Below are 16736 nucleotides of genomic sequence, written 5' to 3' on the forward strand. Positions count from 1 at the left end.
GGTGTGGTTGTTCCCTCCCCTCCCTCTCTCCCTCTTTCGTGTAATTTACCCTGAGGTCAGTAATACTGTCTTCATAATATGCACTGCAAGTTAATTGATTTGGAAGCGGCGTTTCCAAGCCTACAACCATTTTATTAAATAAAGACACCATACATTGAAGGGTATTGCTTGAAAACGAAATTGTTGACATCTCAATGATAATGCTGCCATCAACTTAATATAATATACCAAAGCTTATCTTGGGGGTCAATTGTTTAATCAAGGTACAGGCCAAAAGAAGACCAAGTATGTGTCCACTCACGTCCAAAAGTGTGTGAAGGTGCTGGTCCTGGAAAACCCCATGTAGAAAGTCTAGATCCTTCTCACTGCAGTCCGTCAGAGCATGGATCTCTTCTAAACTGTCCAACACCTGAGACACAGCCCCTGTACAGAACGCACATGATTGGTTGAACTCTGACAACTATATATACAATTTGGGAAAAAAATACAATTGTATTGGAAATCAATCAAGTATGGATTGTATTTGAGGGTCACGTGACTGGACAGACACACAGAGTTCAAACAGGTCACACACACACAGGATACCTACGTTCTGATGCTAGCAGTCCTATCAGGGAAGCAGTAACACAAACACAGTGCAACAGTAAGACTGAAAGCATTCTTTTAGTCATCAACATTTGTGTGGTCACAATGTTACCCTTGGTATGTTAGGTAATGGTATATCCTGTACATGTGTGTAACAGCTGTGATAAGATGTTTTTTTTAAGAAAATCATCCTTGGCAATCCTTATCCCCTCAGTGACGACACTCTTGATGAACTTGATAAACTGATAAACAGAAATCACTCATGAAGCTGAAAAGGGTGTTGAATGCTGAGATCTCCAAACTGCATATGAATGTATGCAGGGTTAGTTCCACTCATGGTGTTCCCACTGTGTGTGTGTGTGTGTGTGTGTGTTTGTGTGTGAGTGTGTGTGTGTGTGTGTGTGAGTGAGGGTTAGGGAGAGAGAGAGAGAGAGAGAGAGAGAGAGAGAGAGAGAGAGAGAGAGAGAGAGAGAGAGAGAGAGAGAGCATTGCTACCTGAGGAGGTTGAGTCTTCAGAGAAGTCAGGGAGTTCCTCGGGAGGGTCTCCATAAAAACAGTTGAACTTGTGACTGGAGACTGCTGCTAGCACTGCCCCCTGAGGACACACACGGTACTTCTAGTCACTCAATATACTCCAGTTTTGTACGTGGTTGTTTGGACATAAGCGAAAGCTACGCATGCGGCATTGTCCACATACTCCACCGTGTTCTTTATGTCAACCTGGATTTTCTTAACGGTATGTCCACCAGGAGGCGACAAAACATCGTGACTTGCACTGACAACTACTTCATATTGTGTACAACAGCAATAACCATGGCGACAGAGGAGGAGGAATTGTTATGTCTATGAGCGTTTAGGCGAGCCAGTTCACATATTTGCTCTTAAAAATGTACCACTGTTGTGTACTAGTAGGCTCACTTCTTCCCCGTTTTCTGTTTTTAATCTAGCAGCATGTCAGTGAATCTTTGGTATTCCGCAACACTATTTCTATTGGTATTGTATCTTGCGTATAGAACAGGCCCAGGGAGACGTGCACACAGTATGCACCAAACAAACCCAGGATACATGCGGCAGCCACTCAACATATGTGTACAAGTACTTAACATGAAGTATATTTCAGCCTTAACACGCACAGTCAGGTGGCTGATTAGTTAGGGAATCGGGCTAGTAATCTGAAGGTTGCCAGTTCGATTCCCGGCCGTGCAAAATGTTGTGTCCTTGGGCAAGGCACTTCACCCTACCTGCCTCGGGGGAATGTCCCTGTACTTCCTGTAAGTCGCTCTGGATAAGAGCGTCTGCTAAATGACTAAATGGTACACTTCTCATCTCACACGTGTGTGTGCGTGGGTTTCTGAGTGAGTGTGTGTACGTGTGTTCCTGTGTGAATGTCCACTGTAGCACGCCATGTGCTGACCTTCAGTTTCCTCCGGGCGTTGAATTTCCTCTGCTGTTCCACCGTCTCCTGCAGGTGGATCTTGTAGGCGTACCGCTCTCTCTCCTCAGGACACAAGTAGCAAGATATTACTTCCAGAGCAACCGTGTGTGTGTGTGTGTGTGTGTGTGTGTGTGCGCAGTTCCCCACCTTGAGCCAGGGGTGGTTGAGGGCCTCGTAGACGGTGATCCTCTCAGTAGGGTCCAGCATCAGCATGCGTCTCACCAGGTCCTTGGCACTCTCGGAGATGTGGTTCCACTGGCGAGGATTCATCTACAGAGAGACACACACAAACTAGTCACATACCGTACACCTCCATCTCCCCCTCCACACACACAGTACACCTTCACACACACACATGACATCATGTATACACCTTTACTGAACATGTACACACTCACAAACACACTCACTCACAGACACCTCCACATAATCGACTTTACACTTCTACAAAGCCTCCTCATGCTGGTAAATGGGGTTTTGTAAATCAACTACTACCTTGTATTTGCCCTTGCAGATGGCCTCAAACAGCCTGTCCCTGGTGCCGTAGAAGGGCAGGCCGCCGGACAGCAGGATGAACAGGATCACCCCGCAGCCCCACACGTCCACCGGCTTCCCGTACGGCTCACGCTTCACCACCTCCGGTGCCATGAAGTGAGGCGTGCCCACTCGACCTCCAGACACACACACACACACAAACACGCACACACACACACACACACAAGTGCACGTAGACACACACACACACACACAAATAACTGCTTCATCAAAACACAAATCATGCAGCATGCAAAAAATGCAGTTGGTGAATTCATACTGTGTGCATATGCAACAAGTCAGCGTGACAAATGTTTGAGATCACAATTTACAGGGACTGACAGCTGTCCCTTCCATCCCTAAACTGTCAAACATTTCACCTCAGCAAACAAACGAGAGAAGTTCCCTCAAGCCCTGCTTACCTCCGGCCACAAGCCCGGATTCACCCAGCTGGATGGCCACTCCAAACCCTCCCAACTGGACTGGAGAGGAATTCTCCTTGGAGGCCAATAACACACAGTGAGGCTGGAGAGGCAGGGAGGGTTCGAGAGAGAACGAGGGAGAGTGAGAGGGGGAGAGAGAGGGAGAAATGGAGAGAGCGAAAGGGGGAGAAAACAGAGAGAAGCACAGTGACGGAAGGGAGGAGTTCATTTACTTATTTTAAAAATGTCTTTATGAAACAAGTAGTGAATATAGTAAGTACAGTTGATAACCAAGGACCAGAAGTGAATAGTTCTAACTGTATTTCCATGGTTAGTGCCCAGGAATGGTCTGTATTTATCCAGATAAAGTGCAGGGGGAGGGAGAGGAAAAATAAAAAGGGGGGAGAGAAGGTAGGTGGGGATGAAATACTAGCTAGACAATATATACATATATATCTAGAGGTCAGGCAGTAAGGAGAGGAGACTGGAGAGAGGATAAGCAGGGAGAGGCGATAGGGAGGGAGAGGAGAGAGATGGGGCAGTTGAGGCACCTTGACGTCTCGATGGATCACGTTGTTATCATGGCAATAGCGTAGCGCCTCCAAAATCTGTCTCATGTAGTGACTGCAGGGGAAGTGGAGGAGGGTGAAATACATCTCAAACTGGTGATCTGCCACAGTGTCATGACATTCTTTGTTGTGTACATTTAAATCAAGACTTGGTTTAACCATCTGCAGAGGAATGTCAAATGCAAGTGTTGTGATATTAACAGAACAGTTTCTGCTGACTGAATCCAAGCCCAGAATCAGGTTCAGATGTGCCTCTCACCTGGCCACTGCTTCACTGTAGACAAAGCCAGCATCTGCCCTTTTCACGATTTCAAAACACAGATCTGCTCCATCCATACTGCGAGGAGATGGAAAGAAATGATATAGAGCTTCGTTTGAGTCTCTGTGCGTGTGTATTTGCTAAAGCCATAGGAAGCCCTCAGACAGCAATCGGCTTTACAATCCTTGAAAATCCTCAAATGCAGAGATGTGTCAGTCACCTAGCGATGTCTGATAAGGGACTTAGCTGATAACACTAAGAGTTCTGGGCTCGAAGAGGAACAGGAGGAGAGGGGGAGGGAGACAAGGTGAGCATCACTGCTTTAATGACCTGAAAGGTCTTTTCCATTTCATCATTGTATTCCACATTGATCTCTTTCTCAATTATCAGCCAATGTTAAAATTGCTGTCTCAATATTCTTCATTTTCTTTCTATACATCTTTTTATTTATTTATCTGACATGTAGACAACATAGACCCACCGTCACAGCGTGAGACTCTTCCACAACAAACATGCGTCAGGCTTTGTGTAAGAAGTGAGTTTTCCCGCTGGGGGAGACTTACAACTCAAACACCATGTACAGCATGCCCTCTGAGCTGTAGGTTTCCAGCAACTCCACAATGTGAGGGTGTTTCAGCATGTGGTAGATACTGGCTTCTCTCTTCAGGTCTGAAAACAAAGAGAGAGACAGACAACCTTCACCGGGATGGAAATGGAGCCCTCGTCTATCATTCTAGCGTATAGAGTATAGGTGTGAGGTAGCAGGTTTAGCAGGTGTGAGGTATCGGGTGCAGCAGGGGTGAGGACGCAGGTGTGATGTAAAAGGCGTAGCGGGTGTGAGGTAGCAGGTGTGAGGTAGCAGGCACAGCAGGTGTGAGGTAGCAGGCGTTAGGTACTTTCTAGACCTGCTGGGTATACAGGATGTATGGTGCAAGATCTGTTGCGCAGACCCCTTTCCCTAATCATCTGGCTGCTGAAAAGGTCTTGATTTACATACGGCGCCACAAGCGGCTAGGCTTTATGGAGCCGGTGCTTTCTGAACCCAAACGTCTGTGTCTTAACATTGGTAAAAGATCTGAAATCCCCATAAACATATGGAAATATGAAAAGGAAAGAAAACAGTGCGAGTGTCCTTTAACAATATGCATCCTTGCCTTCTGTGCTGAGTCCTGGGCTGGATGTGAACTGGGCCACATCAACAATCTTCACAGCAAACTGCTGCCCCGTCTCTCTGTTGGTGCATCTCCTAACCACACTGAAGGGCCCCCTGGACACAGACAACACAGACATAGTCATCAGGCTGGTGTATTTTAACCCCCCTAAAAGGTTTCACCCACTCGCTAGATGGTGCTCACTAGATACTGTTAACCAGCATGTGGAAAGTAAAATATAGTTTCTACAATAGTCTCCTGAAGAAAAATTCAGAATTAAACCAATAAAATTGTCTTTTTGGGGAGGGGGATGACGCAGACATCCATAGTTTATACAAACTGAATGCAGAATGGAAACAATCTGAAGAAAGAAAAAAAAAGAATTACTAAGAAAATTATTCTTTTTTGGCAAGTTAGGTCTTCCTACCATGATCGTTAGTGAAATTAGTTCCACAATCACACATTTGGCTAGGTGTTAAAAACATTCTACAAGCCGGATATTAAAATTGTTGAAATGTAGGCTAAATAAAATGAATTGTTCATGTATTGATGACTTGAAGGCCTACTATCTACTAAATACTGTACAGTGCCCTTTCCAAAACTAGGTCAAACGAGCATTGATCACCAAAATACACCTCTACTATTCAAAGTGATTCGTTTCTACTTCAACCATATATCAGTTACAGTAACAGCATGTGTTTGGTGTTGTCCGGGCGCAAACACAGACTGGATGAGCAGATGGTCATCACACTAAAGCTGCTTAACATCAGAGAAACAAGGCACAGTGGTGTGCTGCCCAGAGATGACCAACACACACACACACACACACACACACACACACACACACACACACACACACACACACACACACACACACACACACACACACACACACACACACACACACACACACACACACACACACACACACACACAGCCCCCCCCCCCCCCCCGCACACACAATTAAAGTCCTGCCCACTTATGCTGAAACCAAATAATGATGAGTAAGGAATTAACACACTGGCTCTGTAACTTTTACTGGACAGACCAAAAAAATCTATTTCAATCATGCCACACAAGCAGACACACACGGCTGGACTGCTGGTAGGACTCCCGGTGGAACAGCCTCTGGAAGCATCCCGTGGTCTCCAGGGCGAGCGAGTGCATGGAGGGTTATTTAGGGCTTGTTTCAGCAGTAATTAACCCTGTCAGAACTCACAGTTGATATGCAGCCATTCATCTGTACTGGGGAGAGAGAGAGACAGGAAGGGCCAGGCAGCTGATAGGGCACAACCTTCTCCCAATCCATGGCTTCCTCTCGCCCTCTTTCTCTCTCACCCTTTTCATCTCGTCTCCTCTCGTCATCATTCTCTCTGCATCTCCAATCTCTCTCCATCCGCCCCCTTCCTTTCTCTCTCACTCTTCTTTCCATCTCCCTCGCCCCTCCCCCCTGCCTTTCCCTGCCCTCCCCCTGGGATGATGACACCACAGCAAATATGATGTTCGCACCAGGCACTAGATGGCATGGACCAAAGATGTGTGAAGTCAGCTTTAAAGCACAGACATCCGGGGTAATCAATGGTTTCAGAGCAAAATACTTGGGAGAGAAGGATGGAAGGGGGAGAGAGGGGTGGAAAGAGGGGAGAGAGGGGTGGAAAGAAGGGAGAGAGGAGTGGAAAGAGGGGAGAGAGGGGTGGAAAGAGGGGAAAGAGGGGAGAGAGGGGTGGAAAGAGGGGAAAGAGGGGTGGAAAGAAGGGAGAGAGGAGTGGAAAGAGGGGAGAGAGGGGTGGAAAGAGGGGAAAGAGGGGAGAGAGGGGTGGAAAGAGGGGAAAGAGGGGTGGAAAGAAGGGAGAGAGGGGTGGAAAGAAGGGAGAGAGGGGTGGAAAGAGGGGAAAGAGGGGAGAGAGGGGTGGAAAGAGGGGAAAGAGGGGTGGAAAGAGGGGAGAGAAGGAAGGGGGACATTACTTGAGGCAGGAAAGGCAGAGCCCACTGTGAGTGAATAGAGTCAGCTGCAGCATTACTTCCTATCTATCAGAAGAAATTATACACTTCACTTCCCTCACAGAGAGAACAGGAAGAGGGGAGAAGTAAGCGAGAAAGGGGAGGGGAGAGCTTTAGGGGGACATGCAGCTGCAGAGTATTAGAGAGAGAGAGAATATCAGAGAGAGAGTGAGAGAGCTCTGTAAAAACAAATCACGGTGATGACCAAAACGTGACGGGGCCACTAAACTTAAACAACCGCAAATTCATGTCGTTTTTCTCAGGCCTCAAATGTCTGCATAGGAATCCTGTATCTCTTCGACCAAGGGGGATTCAAAGGGATACTGAGTAGATAGAATAAAGACATCTTGGACAGTCATGGATGCAACAGTGTGGGAGTTAGGTTGAAGATGCACACCTTTAATAAGCAACTGTAGCAGTGACGGACATTGCATCATGATGAGTGAAGCCTAGTTCAGGAATGGCACTCGGTGCGCGTCTTTCCGCTCATCAACTACACCTGTGTTAGCCTGCATCAAGACCATTGGGCTACGTCCGCTAAGGCGAGAATATAGTCCCTCAAGGATACTCCGACACTCACTCCCGGTTGTTTATGTATTATCTGTGCTGCTGCCACCCTCCACCATCCCCATCCTCCATGTGGTCTGTATGTTACTGTCCATCAGGGGGATTTTGACTATTTGCTCCTTGCCTCATATTGCTGGCTAATGCTAGAGGCAGGAAGTGCTTCCCTTACATACGTCCATTTAAATCTATTTCCATAGTGAATACACTGAATTTCACTTTAACAGTGTTGAGCTATGGGCATTCAGAATGTCAGTGATACTGCTCAAATGGAGCGCAAAACGCTACTGTCTCGTTACCATAGCAGTTTCACTGCCCCAAGAGTCCTTCACAGGTCTATGATCAACATACATCAACGTGATCCTTCACAGACCTATGATCAACATACATCAACAGGATCCTTACAAGCTCACACGCAAGTGTTGTTGAGTAAAACCAGTGGGCAAGTCATGCTTTAATAATGCTTATTAAATGACACTTTGATCCAATGAGTACAAACTCATACTTTGCCTTTAAACAAAGTTATCCTCCACATGAAACCTTTTTTTTAACATTTATGTGATTATCTTTTTATAAAAAAAGTTGAGTTTTTCTCACTTTGATCAAACTGGGAGCAACGCTGTTGGCAGCTCTGGTTTACTGTCAACATCTCATTGCACCTTCATTGTTCAGCCTGGCCTTTGAGTTTGTGTGTTTTAGACACACAACACCTACATGAGGATTGGGAGAGCCATTTTGATCACACAAAGAATGGCCTATGTGAAATGATTTCTCCAGTCTTAATCCCCTAGTTTGGTATTCCTCAGGAAATGCTCCAATTCCAGGAGTGTGCTGGATACAGACCTGGATAGAGAGCGACTTATGATGATTATTCCAAGGCTTCCTCAGAATAACACTTCTGAAAGGGACAATGCCCAAGGGATTTCTCTCTCTCATACACGCACACACACACACACACACACACACGCACACGCACACGCACACGCACACACACACACACACGCACACGCACACACAGTATAGAGGATCAGAACTAAAGAAGCTTCTTCTGGCTAACAATGAGAGGATTTCAAAGTACTTGTATCTCTCAGGGCTTGATGAATAAAGTAGTGAGGAGATGGAGAGGGGGAAAGTTAGAGAACATTTCGATTTTAAAATGTTAAATGCAGCCAGGGTCTTCATACTTGGGGACTGTGTTCGTAAACCAAAATAGGGGATTGCGAAGGAGACACAGAAAGGGTGCAATTATATTCTTATCTCTGACAGTTCAAACAAAAGCACTGAAAATCTAAACAGTCAAAACTCAAGCTGCTGGAGAGTGGTTGTGGAAGCAAAGAAAACAGTGGATTCAGTGTAAAATGTTGTAATAATGTCTACTTCGAGATAACCAAATTAGATAATTTTTTTAACAAGAAAAGGAGGGATAGGAGACATGAGAAAGATGGGTATCCTTGATTGCAAAGGAATTCCACTTCAGGAATTACAAGGATGCATGTGTGGTCCCTACAACCTTATGAGGTTTGTTGAATCAGGATTGTATGTTAAAAGTGAAACCTAACAATGTGCAGATTAGAGCTACCATTAGGGAAATTCCAATGTTCATTCGCGCCAACACTGATCCCTCGTCTGTGCAACCTGGGCTAGTCTGCCCCAAGGCTAGTCTGTCCAAGGGCCAGGCGAGTCTGCACAGGGGCTAGTCTGTACCTGGGCTAGTCTGCCCCAAGGCTAGTCTGTCCAAGGGCCAGGCGAGTCTGCACAGGGGCTAGTCTGTACCTGGGCTAGTCTGCCCCAAGGCTAGTCTGTCCAAGGGCCAGGCGAGTCTGCACAGGGGCTAGTCTGTACCTGGGCTAGTCTGCCCCAAGGCTAGTCTGTCCAAGGGGCCAGGCGAGTCTGCACAGGGGCTAGTCTGTACCTGGGCTAGTCTGCCCCAAGGCTAGTCTGTCCAAGGGCCAGGCTAGTCTGCACAGGGGCTAGTCTGCACCTGGGCTAGTCTGTAGGGACTGGTCTGGACCAGGCATACATTATCATTTGTATCTACTATGAGAAATGCAGTGGGAAAGCATTTCGCATTCCACTGAAATAGTTTGCTTTTGTTTTGCGTGTCTGCATGTGTGTGTGTGTATGTGGCACTGGACACAGCCGTAACCCAGGTTACAGTGTGTGTTTTGGCAAAGACCACGGAAATGACTTCAGGCTGGACAGGCCAACCAAAAAGACTGAAAAAAGAAAAACAAACAGACGGAAGAACAGGGAAACTATTCCTAAAATACAGATGGCAGCCTCAGCAGATTGACACTAATCTTTAGCAGACTGAGTTAGGTTCCTGACTCACCACCAAAACCACCAAAGAAATACTTTACTTGTGGAGAATCCCTCTGTGCACCATTATGTGTAAATGTGACACGCACCTGTCATGTGACCAATGTTTTGGGGGGAAAAGGAGCAGAAATATAGTAACCTTGTGAAGGCTATAATAAGTGTATTCAAGAAGCAAGAGAGTGTGTGTGTGTGTGGGGGGGGACTTGTAATTAAGGAATTGATCACTGCTGACGTTACCTCTCTGCGTGGACATATGAAAGACCACTACGAGTGTCCTCATCACCGAAGATACCAGCAGTGTTCGCACAGGGGCAGGGCTTCTAACACTGACTCAGTTCAGGCTGGGATGCAACCCTGGCGGGCTGAGTTGGTGTTTGGGGTGTTGCATAGGACATGGCTTCTTTCTATGGGTTTGGTTTCCTATAGTTAGAGCGTTCTTAACTTACATTTAAAGTTCCCTGATATAGACAAACCTGCAATTGAGCACATTTCCAGTTTATTTCCATAACATCCTATATACCTGTTAATTCCCATGGAAAGCTTCCAACTTTGAAAATGTTTCAACCCTGTGTAGCTTCTCTAAATCTCTCTAATAACGCCAGGAATCTCTGTCTGTATTTATAATGTTTTTTTTACGGGCTTTTAGGGCAACGAGTGTCCCCCGATTATCTTAAGAACTGGGCACTCTGCAAAGTTCATTTTTTGCAGGTGTCCTTTTTACAATCAAATGGAGTGCAGTGCCGCTTGACGTTGTTTGAAGCATTGACATTTACCAAAAATTATTTGCCGCCAGTTTGACAATGGATCTTTTTCAGCCATATTGACCTCACACTATACGCTTCACTAAGCGCTTGGACTAATGTCCACTAGAGGTAGGAGGTTGTGTTAACTTCAGTCAATTTAGTCTTGTTAAAACAAACCGAGAATAACTCAAACATTTTAACATTAACTAATACCAATCATGATGCTAACATCCTGGCACTAACCATCTCCAGTCCTAGAGTTTCCAGCTACCCATTTCGAGTCCTATAGTTTTCTTGCTCATTTAGGCCAGTGTATCCCTTATGCTCTATGAAAATCCCCCCCCCCCCCCCCACACACACACATACACACACCCACAGCCTACTGACCCCATTCAGGAAACACAGAAACACAGTGAGGAAATACCTCCAGGGGAAGGAGGAGAGGGAGCACACATGGTCTGAAAGGGATTTGAAGGAGGGAGAAAGGAAGATGAAATATGAGCCCATTAATGCTGAGCTCCTGTTGAGGCTGTGGGGCGTCTGCTCTCATGACCTGTGTTCAGAAGGCTGACCAGACAGGACCGCCTCATACTAACTGACACACTTCACTTTTTAACAACTTGTTCAGATAAACATGTGCAATTATAACAATTATAGAAATCTAAAGATTCTTGGCACAAAACTGGAAGATAGTGTTGTGAGGAAAATATTGTGATACTATATCAGACCCCCGCCCCCCCCCCCACACACACACACAATCCCTTCATCTGAAGGGGCTAGTCTGGTTTCTTCTAGGTTTGGGGTTACCCAATAATTTCATCTCATCAGTAGTACTACACTGTTGTAGGGATTTCAGGCGCCAGTGAGGTAGACACACACACACACATTCTCACGAGGACAGGAGCCTGAAGTTATAGCATGCAGGGTGTGAGTTAAACGAATGCACTCAACCCTTCACTCTACTCTCCTTCCCTTCTCTCCTTGTATCTCCACCATTTCCTCACTGTAATCTCCATGTGCCCCAGGAAGGGTATACCTGGACAGCAGAGTGGATCAATCTGGACATGCCAGATACTAAGACACACACACGTCCGAGATAGGGTTGCAAAATTCCGGGAATTCCATGGGAATTAACAGGAATATATGTGAATTAACAGGAATCAATGGAATTATCTATAAATGTGATAAATTGCAGGTTAGCATAACAGGGAACTTAAATGTAGTTTGATTTTTTTTTGCAGCATAGCCTCATCTTGGTTAAAACAACCAGATTTAATGCAAATTCTGTTACATTTCTACCCGGCACATTCCTCAATCACATGCACACAACACCCTACTTACAGTACAGCAGGGCTATTGAGGCCACACCCCCTGCCTGCACTGTGCATTCCTCCATCACATAAACAGATCTAGATCATTTATAAAATCCGGCACAATATGGCAGAACTATTGAAGCCACAAGGCATGAGCCCAAGGACTACAAAGTAACTTTTGATGATATTACTAGGGTAAATATATTTGATCTGTGGTATTAAAGTTTACCTAGCAATCCAACACAAGAACATAGGTAAATGTTTGATTTAGCATGCTGATTGAGTGCTCATCTACTCATCTAGCCTATTTCCAGCATTAATTGTAAAAAATACCATTTGGGAATATTCCAAATGTTTAGCTAACTATTTATATATGTGCATGGCATTGCATTAGTGTTTTGTACACGCTTTTATTCTACAGAACAGTGCCACGTGCGCCATCTGATGTGTGGATACATTTCACCTCGGCCAATGTTGAAGGAATGGCTGTGTACATTTGCAAATACTGTGCAAAGCTCTATGTTAAGAATGCCACAAAGATGCAGCAGCATATAGCCAAGTGCCCCAAATTTCAGTCATCTGCGTCTCTCTTGTCAGATGTTCAGAGTCTGTTTGCTGAGCTCAAAGAAGAAATCCAAGCTGTCCTGCCCACTTCCCTGCAGCTCCAAGCACTGGAAACCGCAGTAGTCAAATCAACGGAGAAGCGCCAAGAGTTCTGCATGAAGCCAGTATGCAGCAGCACACATGCTGGAACCAAAGTATGAGAAAAAGCATACTTTCTGGTGAAGAGATCAACAGAGCTTCCACTGTTATTATTATCATCTCACCACATGGGTCTTGATGAAGTTCTCAGCAGTCTGGCGAAGTCATGTACCAAGGATGGCCTTTGGGAAGGGAATATGGTAGTTGAGCCAGAACAGATCTGTATCTACCTGGTGGAAGGGACTTTGTGGATTTGAGGCCCTTGCACCTGTAGCCTCCATGATCCTATCCCACCAAAATTAGCCGCCTCTGAGCGCAACTGGTCACTGTTTGGGAACACGCACACAAATGGTTCGCAAAAGGCTCACAAAAGCAAGGGTTGAAAACTGTTTAAAGTTTGTATTAAAGCTTCCCATGGAAACTTTCCGGAAACGTCCCGTCCCTTTGCAACCCTGGTCTGAGGTCAGTGTTCTAAAAATGAGTACTTAGGTCTAAATGCTGTTCACAGTATAGATGAGAACAGAATTTCTGCTCTCAACTTAAATTTTTCCACACAGTTCGCAGCTTTCTGGAACTACTGCTATAGCTCTTCCACCTAGGCTACATGACTACGAGACTGGGCATTAGGCTTATTAAGAGACACCACCTCAATGGCCACTGTTTGGCTTGGATTCCCCAGCTAATCTCCTCCACCCAGGATAAAAACACTGTTGAAGATTCAATGAGGCTTTAAAGAAAACTCTCTCTCTCACACACGTTCTGCTGAATGAACAGAATGGTCCCAGATTATTGGAATTGGTGGCAGACTTTCTGTACTGTACAACAGGAGACAGGTGGAGGTGCTGGTTAGGCTGTCTGTCGTGGGCTTTTACTTGCTTCTGGCTTGCCTTAATGTGTGCATAGCCTGCCTCATACTCTTTCTAAAACGAATAACACTCCACACAACATAACAGACACATCCTGGTGCTCACAGCGTGCACCCACACAGGGCCATTAAGTACATGCAGGTCAGGCGAGTCAGGTGCTTTTCCTCAGCCACTCAATCAAATCACCAACCACATCACCAATCACCAAGAGACGTACAGTTACTAAACAGGAGATATTAAGGACAGCTTATACAACATGATAGGAATATTAGTTGTGAAGTAGCCTACCTTGCCGTTAACTAAATCCCCAGACTTGTGTGTATCAACATCGAGATGCCATCATGGCAGCATGATGGCAAACAGGCAACTCGCGACGGGTATGCTTGTCCGTCCACCTAGCGTTTACCTGACGGCTTCCTTGTATCGACGATAAGATTGCACAAGGTAACAGCTCAAATAATAATACAACGTGATACTTACTTCCCAATGACCTCGCACAGCTCGTAGACATCTTCAAAGAGAATGTCGTCGTCCGCCATAGTCCGACTTAGTTGGGAAAATTTGCCAGAAACCGTAAATAAAAACACACGATACGGCTACTATACTAACTGGCGTTAGAATGGTGTAAACCACAGGCAAACCCCATAAGACAAATCCAGAAGCATGGTCAGCAGGTTTACAAGAAAATGCTTCCCAAATTCTAATGGGTACAGTTGTTTTTTGATTATTTAAGTGTGGCTCTATGGGATCCGGTTAGCTGTTCACTTTGAAGCAACGTGAATGTTTAAACAAACGTCTGCTGGCCTTGGTTTGGCCCCACCTTGTCCGAGCTTCCCGGTTCCCTACTCTTCCTCGAGGAAACAGTGTGTCGTCAGTCTCTAAAGAACTTGACGCGTGCCTGCCAGCCGCTGTCAGTCCCAACTCAACACCAGGTAGGCAATAAACAGCTCAACAGAACTAAAGCAGTGTAACCGAAAAAGGCTTCACTGTTGAAAAAAACTGCATCAACGTGAGAACGCGAAATTAATCACATTGGCAACACGTGCTGTAAAAGGTTACATCCTACATGAAAAGCATGCATTTCTATCAAGCTTGCATTGTTAAACGCACAACGCATCTTCCACTTTTCTTTCCCACGTCGTCTCTACTACAAGCCTTTCAAGTTACAGACAATCCAAGCTCCTCCTACACTATGTTATGAAACTGCTTCGATGTCCTCCATGTTGGCTCAAGAGATGTGCCTGTTTTCAAGAATTCCTCAAATGAACAGGTCTGAGCCACGATGACGTAGCTGAGCTTCAACAGTCACATCTCTCAGCAAATCAATGGTGGGGAACACTCAGGTACCAGACATACCAGCAGCAGTGAAAAACAACGCGAGGGACATATAGGCTATAAAACAAATCAGGCATAAATCAAGTATGGACTAAAATACTTAAATATGTACTGTAAAAGTATTAATATCCTACATTTTGCAAGAAAATTACAAAAACTTGGGGGTAGATAAGTAGCCTAGTAAACAAAACCCCACATATAAAGCATACACTTTCGTGAAGTCCTAAAACCAGGGCATTCTGTTCGCCTCAGAGGCAAGGATCAGTGTGTGTGTGTGTGTTTGTATAAAGGATGCTTGCAGCAGAACAGTGATAGGCAGCATGTGTCTTGACATTATCTTGTCATCTGATTCACCCCTCTTGTCTCCCTAGTTCCACCTTGTGGTGGAAGAGCGTGAAATTTCCTACTGTCTCTCCAGCCCATCTGTGCTGCAAGTTGCACAGGAAGAGGAGCGCTGCCCTCTGCTGGCCAGAATACTGCCATGGCTGCCACAGAGGGATGAGTTGATTGGCTGCTACCCCAAGGCATTTTCCCTTACCTGCCAGGTGGAGAGGTGAGAAGCACACACAAGACAAGCTTACTGATCTGATTGGATGTTTGCTTGAGGTAGTAATGACTGATCATCATCACTAAGCAGTATGTCTATGGTCTTATAAAGGACCAAGCACTTCCTGAGGTATTTCCTGTCCAAGGTTTTCATGGTCACCGTCAGCACCAAGGATGAACGTTTGGTTGCCTTTGTAACCTGTCCCAATCATCATCCTCATGTGTCTTTCCCCTAAAAATCCCTCCTGCTTCCTCTTCATTCTCCTCCATCATCATCATCATCATCATCATCATCATCAAAAACACTGTGGAGATAAGGAGGAATAGGTCATTGACCGATGACTTTCTGTTTTCCTTTGAAAGTCTGACTATCTGTTTTTGGGCTTTCCCTCTCATCTTCTGTTCTTTCTCTTTATTTATCTCACTGTGTTTCACACCTCCCGTTTCCCCTCCTTCTTTATCATGTGATGAATCTTACTCCATGTGGGAGACACACATGCAGCTACAGCGATACCCTGGACAGGTGGACCCAGATGAAGCTGCTGTTAACTACCTGCTGGTGACACAAGATGGTGGTCCACAGGGGGAGGATGTGGGGGCTTCGACGGAGCTAGCATGGAGGCCTACAACATCTTTCATAACTGCTGGGCACAGGGTAACTGTATGTCTGTCTGTCTGTCTGTCTGTCTCTGTCCTGGGTTGAACCTATTTGGGCGTGAGCTCATTCACTGCTGCAAGTTTTGATAGGTGGATGTTTGTGATTGATGGTAGACCCAACAGAAATAGAATTTGCATAGAATGACCATGAGTCGAATGACCATGTGCGTAGTTGGTGTCTTGAAGCTCAGAGCCTGAACTGTTTGTCCCCTGTGTGTATGCGGACACACGCTGTGTGTCCACGCTTGCTTGCATATATGTCAGACAACAACTATACTGCCACCCAACCCTGTTCAAACTGCTGTGCGTGTGAATGTATTTGTGTGAGGCTTGTGGGTGTGGCTTGGCTTGGCCATGTATCCTGTAATGTTACTTTTTGTAGTCAGACAGCTGGTCTCTGGTGATCCAGCTGGGAGAGAGATGGTGGGGGCGTGACAGTAAGAACCACCTAATCTCCTCGGTGGCATGCTGGGACCTGGTTACTGGGCCTTGACAGGAGCGTGAGTGTTACCTCTCTGGATCTCCCATCAAGGACGTCCTATGCACACACAAACTCAGGATAGCCCCAGGCGTGATACATGTGTAAGCTGGAGCATGAAGGTTTGAACAGAGAAGTGTGTGGCTGTCTAGCTATGTGTCCTGAACTGGATGAATGTACTCTGTACACTCACCATTTGAGTCCTTTCTTTAGTATTACCGTACTTATAACACTTTATTTATAAAGCCCAACATGTT

At 45.7% G+C, this 16736-nt stretch overlaps 1 protein-coding gene across 12 annotated transcripts in view; it reads right to left on the bottom strand.

Annotated features, from left to right (window-relative positions):
• The window catches only part of caska (calcium/calmodulin-dependent serine protein kinase a), a 30011-nt gene extending 15316 nt beyond the window's left edge, over window positions 1-14695 (bottom strand). For 3 of the 12 annotated variants that reach the window (XM_084688531.1, XM_084688527.1, XM_084688522.1), the window contains exons 1-12: window positions 13944-14695; window positions 4959-5071; window positions 4368-4473; window positions 3805-3882; window positions 3528-3600; window positions 2977-3079; window positions 2516-2691; window positions 2168-2290; window positions 2000-2083; window positions 1081-1180; window positions 590-607; window positions 302-423 (exon numbers count right to left, since the gene is read on the bottom strand). In XM_084688531.1, coding sequence (XP_084544657.1) covers window positions 302-423; window positions 590-607; window positions 1081-1180; window positions 2000-2083; window positions 2168-2290; window positions 2516-2691; window positions 2977-3079; window positions 3528-3600; window positions 3805-3882; window positions 4368-4473; window positions 4959-5071; window positions 13944-14002 — 1155 coding nt within the window. In that variant the 5' untranslated portion in view covers window positions 14003-14695. Of the gene's footprint in view, window positions 1-301; window positions 424-589; window positions 608-1080; window positions 1181-1999; window positions 2084-2167; window positions 2291-2512; window positions 2692-2976; window positions 3080-3527; window positions 3601-3804; window positions 3883-4367; window positions 4474-4958; window positions 5072-13943 lie in introns of all 12 variants that reach the window. The other 9 variants (XM_084688526.1, XM_084688528.1, XM_084688521.1 and 6 more) reach the window with 6 other exon arrangements.
• Between the last annotated feature and the right edge of the window lie 2041 nt (window positions 14696-16736).

The sequence above is a fragment of the Hypomesus nipponensis genome, chromosome 23 (genome assembly GCF_054491055.1).
Source record: "Hypomesus nipponensis isolate SF chromosome 23, ASM5449105v1, whole genome shotgun sequence".
In the NCBI taxonomy this organism is placed as follows: domain Eukaryota; kingdom Metazoa; phylum Chordata; class Actinopteri; order Osmeriformes; family Osmeridae; genus Hypomesus; species Hypomesus nipponensis.